General features: G+C 34.9%; 1 protein-coding gene across 2 annotated transcripts; it reads left to right on the top strand.

Annotated features, from left to right (window-relative positions):
• Window positions 1–332: 332 nt before the first annotated feature.
• Window positions 333–11,298, top strand: LOC132547457 (negative elongation factor A-like). Of its 2 annotated transcripts, none has more exons than XM_060211213.1 (11): window positions 333–533; window positions 1,612–1,783; window positions 2,531–2,692; window positions 2,869–2,958; window positions 3,900–4,054; window positions 4,563–4,626; window positions 6,357–6,481; window positions 6,672–6,786; window positions 7,102–7,391; window positions 7,656–7,755; window positions 8,329–11,298. In XM_060211213.1, the coding sequence occupies exons 1-11, from the start codon at window positions 333–335 to the stop codon at window positions 8,502–8,504; spliced, it is 1,650 nt and encodes a 549-aa protein (XP_060067196.1). In that variant the 3' UTR covers window positions 8,505–11,298. The 2 variants fall into 2 exon arrangements, with proteins under 2 accessions (XP_060067196.1, XP_060067195.1); XM_060211212.1 differs by having other exon boundaries at window positions 7,099–7,391.
• The last annotated feature ends 404 nt before the right edge of the window (window positions 11,299–11,702 follow it).

The raw sequence follows: 11,702 nt of genomic DNA, 5'->3' as shown, positions 1-11,702 counted from the left end.
AATCAACGTTGCCGAAATATGACAACCTCTGACTTTAAAATCAAGACAGTTCACAGGCCAAGAAAATGACATTGTACTCACCCTGCTATATGCAATGCATACAGTATGAAAACAAACTCAGGATTTTCTCGTTTCAAAAACCCGCTAATAAGTACTGCGCATGTCTTAAATTTTGATTATTTGAGTTACTTCGTGGTTTACCCAATCATCGGTGCACACCGACGACTGGACTCCTCAGGTTATCCATTTCGGATACTATTGGAGTTTTACACTATGGTCTACGTATTTCTCTCGGTAGCCAATCAAAAACGATGTAAATATCTTTTTCCAATATGGCCACCGGAGACACAGCACTATGGCTGCACAATAAGTTAGGATCAACGGACGATTTGTGGTCTGGGAAGACAATATGCGCTCAACTGTCACAGCAAAAACTCCAGAGCATTCACCAATGTTTCCACGCACTCCAGCCTCATGTCAAAGTGAAGCTTATGTTGTCATTCCTTCATATTCATCGCCGAAATGTAGAACAGGTGTGAACTTCAGTCTGACATGAAGAATATATATATTCCATCTGTCTTTTAATTCGCGACAACCGATCATAAATGTAAATTACTGGAATTCTAGGCTTCCGAATTCAGCCAAGATTAAAAGATAACATGTGCCCTCGGCATATTCAAAATGACGTAATTGATATAAAATGCGTTACCTACTGATCTTCAAGTTCGCAGACATGCCTGGGATCTTTTCTAGCAAGCCAAGTGGTGAAGCATGCACTCTTTTTGTGTGAAAAGCAGTAAATTTAACCCCCACCCTTTTTTAATTGTTGTTTACATGTATTTATGATAATTGAATAATGGAATGAGACTGAAACAAGACAAATATAGTGAATGCATCGTTGGTCAAAATCTGAAATTGAATTCAAATGTGGTTATTAACTAGAATCTAGTTCAAGTATTTTTTGTCATATTTTCGTCTGCATTACTGTGTTCTTGTCTCACAGACGAAAGTCAATATGCTGTTTTTATGGTGTTTTCTATATTAAAATTATATGCAAAATTGCTCTTTTGGTGACAAGATTTTTACATAGTCAAAACATATAATTCCAAATTAACAGATATTATTCTAACTGCTGCAAACAGTACTTAGTTTGAATATGAAATATAGTTTAGATGAACAATAGTATATATTCTGGTATCAATGAATAAAGTCCTAACTACTTGTAATCAAGTTAGAGGAGGATGCAGCATGCACCACAAAAGCCTTTGTGATATGTTCATATAATGGAGGTAGTTTTTACCTTGTTTATCCATGACCAGCTGCATGGCCTTTTTTGAAAATTTTCGAGGGTTGGTTGAGCATGACTGTATCTCCACTTGAGTACTGGCCATGGTTTTAGGACCATCCATAGTCAGGTAAAGGCAACACCGATGGAAAGGAAGTAAATTCCTCCAGTCACTGATTTCAATTTCAAAACGCTAGTCTTTAAAGAACTGGGCTCAGGCGCGCAAGACATCCCTTTTGTTAACATTATCAGTTTGTTGTTTATATGACAGAATATATAAGTGGGATTACTAGAGAACAAATGTTTTTACACATTTATGTTTTCAGTGGCGAATGGACATGGAGGAGATATTACTGATGGCTATACATGACAGTGACCAGTGGGTATCCATGGTCGGGGAGATACTCAGACCCTTCCCATCTACTGGGTCACTCAATCTTGACCTCAACGATAACAATGCCACCTTTACAGAGATCCTGACAGATCTCAATAAAGTTGGTGAGTTCTTTCTATATCTTCAATATTGTACATGCAGTGTACTGAGGTAGTAGTTCATTCTCTGTATTAATCATAATGGCTGTTTGCTATATCATCACCAGAAACTATCAAGTCATGTTTTATATATTCTAGTTTATACCATCTAAAGTAGCAAGTAAAACCTTACAATAGAATGGGCTTAATTTGCCTGTACTATGTTTTTAAGTGTATTTAAGACATTGATGTCATTTACATCTGATTAAAAGTAGCGTTATTGACAGGTACAGAAAATGTGTGTAAATCTTGTAGAATGATATATACATGTAATTAAAACAGTTCAGACTTATCATCTACTTAAATTTTGCTTGTTGAAACTTGCAGCATACTTCACTCATTTGAAGGAACATTACATCATTGACAATATTTTAAGATACAAAAATAAAACTGAATGGTAAAATATCTATTTTCTGTAACAGGAAAAAGTTATTTACATCAATGTGTCGGTCAAAGACTGATGATAACCTGAAGTTCTTGAATTACAAAATATTTGAAATTCTTGATTTGATCCATAATGCAAAGATATAATTACTAGTGCATAAAGACAGCATATATACCTGACACATGTATTTTCTGTACATTTCTTTTCTTAAATTTAGTTGTAAATTTTAAACTGCTTAGCATAGAATATATCTGTCCTTGGAATAAAGGAATGCCCTTTGATTTACTTAGATTATATTCAGCATTGCACAATGGTCTTCTATTTTGCAGTAAAGAAAGCTGCAAGTGTTCGAATGCTGCCAATGGAGTGCCAGTTTCTGAACAAGACTGCCTTCACTGCCGTGGCTGGGGCTCAGCCAGCACCAGTGAAACATTTTGCCTTGAAGAGAAAGCCAAAGTCTGCCATTCTTAGGGCTGAACTTTTACAGAAATGTAAGTTTCATATTATTAACGACAGAAAACTTGGATGCATTTTCTATTTTCATGATGACAGATTTTTTCTCACAAGCTGAAGTGTTTATCATACAGTAAGGAAGTGTAATTTATTTCCAACTTATGTTGTATTTGTCCTAAAAATATTTCACTTGGATATGTATGTAATTTTTCAGCATCTGAAGTAGCATCAAACAAGAAGAATAATATTCCTAACAGCATACCAGTAAAGATGCGTAGCTTTGCCAAGAAAATGGATGATGGCAGTGAGTGTCCTTTATCTTATTTGTGTGCTATGTCCATCACCACCACTTAATTATAATGATAGAAAATGAATAGATCATTTTAATCATTCAATATGCTTGAAATTTCATTTGTTTTCAGTTCATATACATGTAGACTTTATTTTCAATGTTCTTTAAAAAGGAATTTTTCTTGAATAGAAAAAGTGATGTTTTATTTTAACAAATCACTAAACATTTAACTAACAATCACAATGTGTACTTGGAGTATACTAAATCATTATGAAACAGACTGCTTTAGCATTGCATTCTATAAGATATCAGACAAAAATTGAGACAGTATCTTACTGATGTACAGTAATTGACCTGTTTCGAGGGAATACAATCATTTATCAAATTGAAAAGTGGTGCTGAGGGAAATATTACTAACAGGATGATAACTGTTTTATTATAGGTAATTTCCTAAACATTTTTCTATGATGGAGAAAATATATATATATACATATATATAAGTAATTTCCTATCATTAGAGTGAATAGAAAGAAATATTGGTGAATGACAAGAGGATGTACAGAGTGCAAGATTGAAAATTACAAAAAAGAAATGGAAAAAAAAAGCAGTATGAATTTTAAGTTCATGGATAATTTAATGTTGTTTGAAATTGAACAAAATCAACAATTCAAATATGTTACAATCATGATATTATATAACACCATTTCATTTGATTTGTCATTTTCAGAGGAAACTGTAGTGTAACCATTCAACAAAAACATGGGAAAGCTTTAGTTACTAGATAGATTTAGTTACAAACTAAAGCTATTGGATTGTTAAAGCAACCCAAGGTGCTGATTTTGTTAAAATGTTTAGAATTGGTCAATAAGGAGAGGCGGGGGGAAAACACTGTTGGTAATAATTATAATTGTTTACACATTTGGGTTAAATAAAAGTTTTTATATACCCTGAAGCTCCCTTAAAAGGCATGCCTGGACGGACTGCCAGCACTCCAGGATTTAGGTCACCTTCAGCAGGACTCAATCGCCTAAATTCATCTCCAATGGGAGGTGGAACACCCCTGTCTTCTCATCGACCCAATTCCATGCGTAAAGAAGGCGGTATTAAGGTATGTTATTGTTTTTAGAAGATCAGGTAATATTAACGTTGTTAGCAGAATAAATCAGAAGTCTCATATTATGAACAAGAATCATGAAAAATATATCAATCTCAGTTATTAGAAGAGGGTAGTTAGCAGTCATAGTTATTAGGAGAGGGGAGAAAGCAATCACAGTTATTAGGAGAGTGGAGATAGCAATCACAGATACTAGGAGAGTGGAGATAGCAATCACAGATACTAGGAGAGGGGAGAAAGCAGTTTCCATTTTCCTTGAATGGAAATAAATTTGGAAAAATTATTTAGGTCCAAGCTAAATATCAGAATTGAAAATGGGTTAAATCGCTTCGACTGTATGTCTTTGACTATATCTTTTGTGAATATAAGATCTGAAACTAAGAAAATGTGTAATAATTATACTGACTTGGAGTGGGGTATATGTACTCAAACCTATATATGTTGTTTGGTCATTATTGTGTTGAACATGTAACACAAAAATATCATTGATGTATATTTTCAGCTCTTAGATTTGGAAGCACTACCTGTCGGAGCAAAGGAAGCAAAACGACGTAAAAAGATTGCAGGTTTGTAATTTGAAAGAAAGAATGAAGAAAATAAATTGTTTTTTCACCCTGATAGACTCCGTGAATGCCTAGGACATTTGGTGCTTTCCTAAACAATTGTTTTATTTTAAGCAGATTTGATCAAAAGGAGAGGTAAGCTTATGACATGATACAGCATCTATCATTTGTCAGTTACCATCCATCAGCTTTTTGATAAAAAGCATTGCTGGTCATGAACAACTTGGCAGATTCTTTGAAATGCCCCTTCATCCTCAGGAATGACAGGATATTTTCAAAATTAGGTCTGAAACATCCTTGGGGTAACTGGAGTAAACCCTCTGTTGACAGAGGGTAGGGCCCAAAATGTGAAATAGCATACTGATGAAGAATCCTTCTGTGGAGATGAAAGTATTGTATTGTGACCAAATCTGTTCAGACACAGACTAGGATGAATTGGAATCAATTGGTAAAAGTTATAGGTTTTGGTTACATGAGTGTGATGAGCCCTTCTAATCTTCTTCTGTAGGAAAAGCAGGATTTTGTCTACATTCTCAGTCTGAAGCATTGGATGGACCCAAATAATGAAAATAGATGTAAATCTTTGAAATCCATTCATTAACCCTTTGTTGAGCTTTAGAAAGCCAAAAGGCTTTTGGGTTTGTTGATACAACAATGTTTTTTGAAATCATTGTCTTTGATGCAAGGGATGATTACCTGTCCTTTTATTTTGTTCTTTTCCTTGGGGTTTCATCTTACGATCTTTTCTTTGCTCTCCCAAAAAATGCATTGTTTACTTTGTTAATTGCCTAAAAATTAACTGGAATCCTCATGTTTCGTGGCATTATGGATGTGATCTTGTTTTCCCTTCTTGTCTTGTTCTTCTGTGACAATGGTATCACAGGTAGCAAAATTTGTACAATGCCCATTTTCTGGTGTATAGGATAAAGCAAAAAGGAAGTTGAGATATTGGTCTGCTTGTCTGTTTTCCTTGTATAGTAATACTTGATAGCACAGTCAGCTTCTTTACTCGAAAGGCTTCAAGAAATGGCATAGTGCCTTCAACGACTTCCTCATATTTGTTCAGTTCTTTTGTGACCCTTTATAGACCATTTCCAATATGTTATTGACTAATCCTTTCCACAGACTAGGCTTGTATTCTCACACATCTATGACCAAGCATTAGACAAAGCATGGCCTAATTGACTACAGTACAATGTTAACATCTTGTGTTCATTAAGGTGTTGTCATCAAATTGTCACACTTAAGTCTTCTACTGATTGCATTATAAGAACTTGATTCTATTACATTACCAACCTAAAGAAATTTTTATTCAATTTCTCTTTTTATACGCACGTCGAAAGATGGGATGCATCATGTTTTCACGCGGGCGGTCGGTAGCACATAGACTTCCATTCGATAATTTTTTAGATTAATTTAAAACTTCAAATGAAGGTTTATTACCATAAAAGCCAGGTCAAGTTCGATAAGCAAAATTTTTCGCCCATTATTTACAGAGTTATGGCCCTTATACATTTGCAAAATAGGTTTCCCCACAATAAGTTATTTTTCTTGAATAGTTTTGGACGGGCGTATATTGTTCCGCCCTGTGTACTCTTGTTTATACATATACTTACAAATATCAAACAATTTGTAAGATTCATCCCCCTCTGCCTCTGTCTTTACTGGTAAACACTACAATTTGATTTAGTACCTTGGTAGAACATATCTAATCTAGAGTTGTTTGTTGACAGATATGGAGGAGATGGAGTCCAAGAAAAAAGAAAAGGAGGCAGTGGTAGCATCTACAGCCACAGCAACAACAACAGCTTCTTACACGCCAGACTATGCTGCAGGACTGGTGTCTGGTCCAACAGCTGTAAGTCCATCCATACATCAAATTCATTCACTGTAAGATAAAGATACTGTCCATGTTTATGCTGTTATTTTGTTTTTTTTCTCCTTTGGAAACAAATTTATTTTCACATTCCATGGAAAAAAGTACAAATGTAAGTCTCATCCATTTTCTTGATGATTTTATTCGGTTTTTTTTTTTTTTTTTTTTATAGAAAATTGCAGTTGTGTCAGTAGGAAGTACAAACAGTGTCACCACTACCCCTACAGCATCCTATGTCCCAGCCACAACATCAAGGGTTCTCAACCCCTCAGTCACACCCTTCCAAGGTAAGTGTGTCCCAGCCACAACATCAAGGGTTCTCAACCTCTTAGTCATTCCCTTCCAAGGTAAGTGTTCCAGCCACAACATCAAGGGTTCTCAACCCCTCAGTCACACCCTTCCTAGGTAAGTGTTACTGAATAACGATATCAAGGGTTCGCAATGCAACTTTGTAATTATCAGGTAGAAAGGACCTTGACTGATTTATACTTCAGAGAAGAGGTTATGTCACTTATGAAAGTGCTAATATCAAGAGTCAACAGAAAGCTATGTAGGGAGCTGAATATTGTTTACAGATGTAATTGTTTCTTCTGTTATAGCAGCCTCTCTATCCAGTACCACACAACAGGCCAGGGAAAACCTCCAGCAACAGCTTCAACAGCTCAACAAATCCACGCGACCAGGAGGGGGCACAAGTGACACCCCCTCCTATAACCCCTCAGAGCCAACCCCCACTTCAGATGCAACAGCCCCCACAAGTACCCCTACACTTACCACAGTCCTCACTCCACAGCTGGTGCAGCCAGCCACCACCAACACCACCCCCACACAGCCCACACCTGTTATGCCCACACCACAGCCGGGACAGCCAAAGAAGGGACTGTCACTTACGGTAAGGAACTGTCATCATAAGAATTTTTAACCTGAGATTAGTAGTGTATTACTACTGGTTCAAAATAATAAAAATGACATTGAAACTATGAAGCCCCAATCTGGAAAGTTATCATCAATTAATCTCAAATTTATTTAAAAGAATTAGTTTTTGGTAATGATAAGTATTTTTAAGTTGCTTTCAAACCTGTCATTGTGAAATAAAAAAAATGCATTCTTTTATACTTTTATATTGATAAAACTTTTCTTTTGTTTTCTTTTTTAGAGAGAACAAATGTTGGAAGCGCAAGAAATGTTTAGGACATCAAATAAAGTTACAAGACCAGAAAAGGCCTTAATCCTTGGCTTCATGGCGGGATCAAGAGGTTTGTATCTACTTTATAGGTTATCTTGGAACTCGACTCGTATTGTAATATCAGGAAAGAGTTATGCCTCTTTACATAGCTAGAGAATCCTATTCATGGCACAATTTTTCTAGTGTCTATAAGACAGGTAGCCAAACCATTACAGGTGGCTTTTATAGACAGATACTTGTTACTGTATTATGCATGGTCATTATAGACAGGTATTTGTTACTTAATTGAAGTTGGCCATTATAGACAGGTATTTGTTACTTAATTGTAGTTGGCCATTATAGACAGGTATTTGTTACTGTATGATGAGTGGCCATTATAGACAGGTATTTGTTACTGTATGATGAGTGGCCATTATAGACAGGTATTTGTTACTGTATGATGAGTGGCCATTATAGACAGGTATTTGTTACTGTATGATGAGTGGCCATTATAGACAGGTATTTGTTACTTAATTGTAGTTGGCCATTATAGATATTTGTTACTGCAACAATGTAATTAAGATATGTTGGTTGATGTAAATAAGTACTTGTTAAGGATAGTAGATTCAGAATATAAATCCCTGAACTTCTCTTTCTTCTACAGAAAACCCATGTCCACAGCAAGGCAGTGTATTAAGCATTCGTCTGAGTGAGAACAAAGAAATGGTTTCACAAATAGACTCTACTCAGAAAACCATGATTGCAGACACTTTTTTCCAAATGAATTATCAGACAGGTGAATGGAAACGCATAAAAAAATACCGGGAGTGTGCTGAATAAAACAAAAGAAGCTACAGTCATTGTCATAAACAGTATTTGGTGCAGTCGTGTATCAATTTTGGTTTGTTAAATTTGACCATCATGTTGACATTTGTCAGTATGAAGTGTTTACATGGAAGTGTTCGTGATATGAAGTCTTTCTGGTCTGTATATTTATTTAAGAAAATTTTGGTACCATGTTATAGTTTTTTGTGATCAACATCAGAGCGAAAGCATATATATTTTTTAAATGTATGGAAATATATTGTCTTTCATAGATGAAGGCAAGGTGGTCACAAACATCATGTTGCTTGTTTGAGATTTTTATCAGCAATTTGTTTTATTTTGTGAATGTTTTAAATTAATTGATAAGATACCAGTAAGTGAGATTCCTCTTTGCACAAAGTGTGTCCATCTCAGTACAATGTAGATAAACCTTGATGTAACTCTTTATGACTTCTTGGATTACCACACTGTATATTCATTCACCGTCTCTAAAACACATCTCAGCGTGAGCATGATATTAATAGAATGGGATTACAAGAGACCCGTGATTTTACCTTCAACAATATCTATGTGGTGGTTGATGTCATACTGGTAAGAAATGATATTCTTGTTGTTCTGTTTAAAATCAGACACAGCCCCAACCTCTCATTGCACCATTGGAAAAGGACTGATTGTAATGATGTGAAGTCTGTATTGCAGAAAATTTTTGGATGGATGTATATTTCACAATTTTACATTTAAAGAAAATAACTAGGATGACATATGAGTATGAAGTTAAATTTTGCTGGCTTTGACATGAATTATGCAAAATAGTATCTTCAGATTTAACAGACTAATACACAACAGCCTCAGATGGACATTGGATTTCTCAGAAGCCATGTATTGATCAAACTTTTGTTTTCTCAACGACATATTTGGAAACAGCTTATTGTTTATGCTGAGGTAGATGGTTGAGCTGTGAAATTGGCTACAAGAAATAGTAGGTATTGATGGGCGATGCCTTTTTGGTTGAGAGATAGGGTTTACAAGCCAGACCAGCATGACCTGTAACTATATAAGTGTTTAGATTTATAGTCGAATGGGTGGTTACAAATTTTCTGTCTCTGCCACCCTTCCTTTTATATACTCTTCTATGACAAAGATTGCTCAACTAAATATACTAATTACGAAACGGAAACCACCAGACTGTGGTAAAATTTCATGGGTCAATAGTTACTGCATGATATTATTAGATTGTATCAAGACCACTTTTTTCTCTTGTTGAAAGTTTAAAAAAATCTTTATTGCTAATCTGCCATTCCTTTGGAAATATAAATCATTGTCAGAGTATTTGTAATAAAACAGGACAGTCTGTTTATACGCAAAATTATGAACAAAACTGTTTGCTGTGATAGAACATGACCAAGACAGAAGTAGGAGCGGTAAATTAGTTCCTAATATGCTGATTCAGGTCCAAGTGCTAGATGGCACTTTTTGTCTTGCTGCTTAATATCTTGCTTTGATTTGTATGTTTCTTGTAGATCTGTTGTTTCTTTACATCAGGTGCTTTGAAATCTAAAAAGTAAAACTACAAACTTTATTTTATCAGTATAGAAGCATTATACAAGTCCATATATATTATTTGCTAGTCATATCAGCATATTGCATCACGGGAAAGGTTGTATTTGTGGAGGATATTCTCTTTTTATTTTGAAGATAATTATATCAATTCACATTAAAATATTGTCAACATATTAAGTCAATACCTCTTCTTTTTTTATGGTAGTCAAATTTTGATTGGCATTAAATTTATTGTACAAGTTCTTTCCAATGGCCTTCATATCAGTTGAAGTATAATGCTTTGAGTTCAGCGTGTGAATATTTTTTGGGGGTTGGATGGGGAGGAAGGGAGGGCGATGGTAGTTAAGGACATGAATGGGATTTTTTTTTTAAGGCGTAATTTTCAGGTTAAATTTTTTTTGGTAAGTTTTCTTGAAAGGATTTAGCATACCATACTAGGATTTCAATTCTTTGCACAAAATATTTGATATCGGTTAATGACAAAAAGGAGGATTTTTTTCTCATTTATTTCTTCTTTTTTTTCTTTTTCTTTTTTTTTGACTTTTGTAATGCTAAGATTGTAACAAATATACTGCTAGAATTGTGATTCTTTACATGAATGTTCTGATGAAGCATAACTGTGGTTCATTAATGAATTTACATTTTGTAGTGGGGAGAGGGGAAAGCCTTTCTAGGACCCTACACAAATGACTATAGTACATTGTTACCATTTTGTGTATTTTTTGTCTATAATTTTATTTACCATCTCATCACACTATTTTCGACCTTACTGTACAGAGGATTTTAGCACAACCAAAAAAGATGGTCGATTCCTTACCATCTCAAACACTACTACATCAGTGCTAGTACACTCCACACTAGTCATTTGTCTGATGAAGGCAACCATATAGTCATTGAAACATCACTCTCTAATCTGCTACTGGTTTTGTTATAAGAACTTCTATTCTATTGACATTACCAACCTGAAGAAGGTGTTCCGAAAATGACATTATTGTTGACATAGAAGGGAAAAAAAACCAAGAATAGTCACCTCTGAATGTTTATAATTTCATTCACAAGTCATATTGAACCTTGTTGTTTAGATATAGCAATGGCAACAAATCTATTAGGTGATATTCTCTGTTTGTTTATATTTTCTTACATTAATCATTGCTTGCTTAATTTGTTACTGGGTGAAAGATTGAGACAGAGATTGTGACTAGGGTGATAGGACAGTGTTTATTAATGTGGACAGCAATAAAATATTATGTCAAACCACCTGTGGTTCAAGTTATATGTAATTTTACTTCTTGATGCATCATGATTTGGCTTCAGCATTTACTGACAAAAAGGGTCATTTCTAAACATGTAGCTAGTTTTGTGATTAATATAACTGACCAGTATTTAGACATGCTAATTACTCAGCCACTGTCCCCCCTCTAGCCAGACTTTCCTTCAATACAATATTGACTCCCCATCACCAAAAGGGGCTGTGAAACAAATTCCTTAAAGAAAAAACCTTGATCCAAAATTAAGATTTAATTCAATTTCCGCTATTGGGCCCAGTCCTTCTGTCCCAACGGCACCTTGAGCCTTCATTTATACAAAGTTCAGTTTCCTTTATCAAAGAATACCTCGGACAAAATTTCGTCATAGTCCCTTAATATTAGATTT

The sequence above is a fragment of the Ylistrum balloti genome, unplaced genomic scaffold (assembly GCF_031769215.1).
Source record: "Ylistrum balloti isolate Yb309-2 unplaced genomic scaffold, AGI_CSIRO_Ybal_v1 Utg369956, whole genome shotgun sequence".
In the NCBI taxonomy this organism is placed as follows: domain Eukaryota; kingdom Metazoa; phylum Mollusca; class Bivalvia; order Pectinida; family Pectinidae; genus Ylistrum; species Ylistrum balloti.
Note: the sequence above shows the minus strand (reverse complement) of the source record. Positions and strands in the feature narration are given on the sequence as shown.

Coding starts and splice junctions, on each gene's coding strand:
- LOC132547457 (XM_060211212.1), top strand. CDS start 333: ATGGCCACCGGAGACACAGCACTATGGCTGCACAATAAGTTAGGATCA. Junction 1,784..2,530: donor GACAGATCTCAATAAAGTTG/GTGAGTTCTTTC, acceptor TCTATTTTGCAG/TAAAGAAAGCTGCAAGTGTT. Junction 4,627..6,356: donor ACGACGTAAAAAGATTGCAG/GTTTGTAATTTG, acceptor GTTTGTTGACAG/ATATGGAGGAGATGGAGTCC.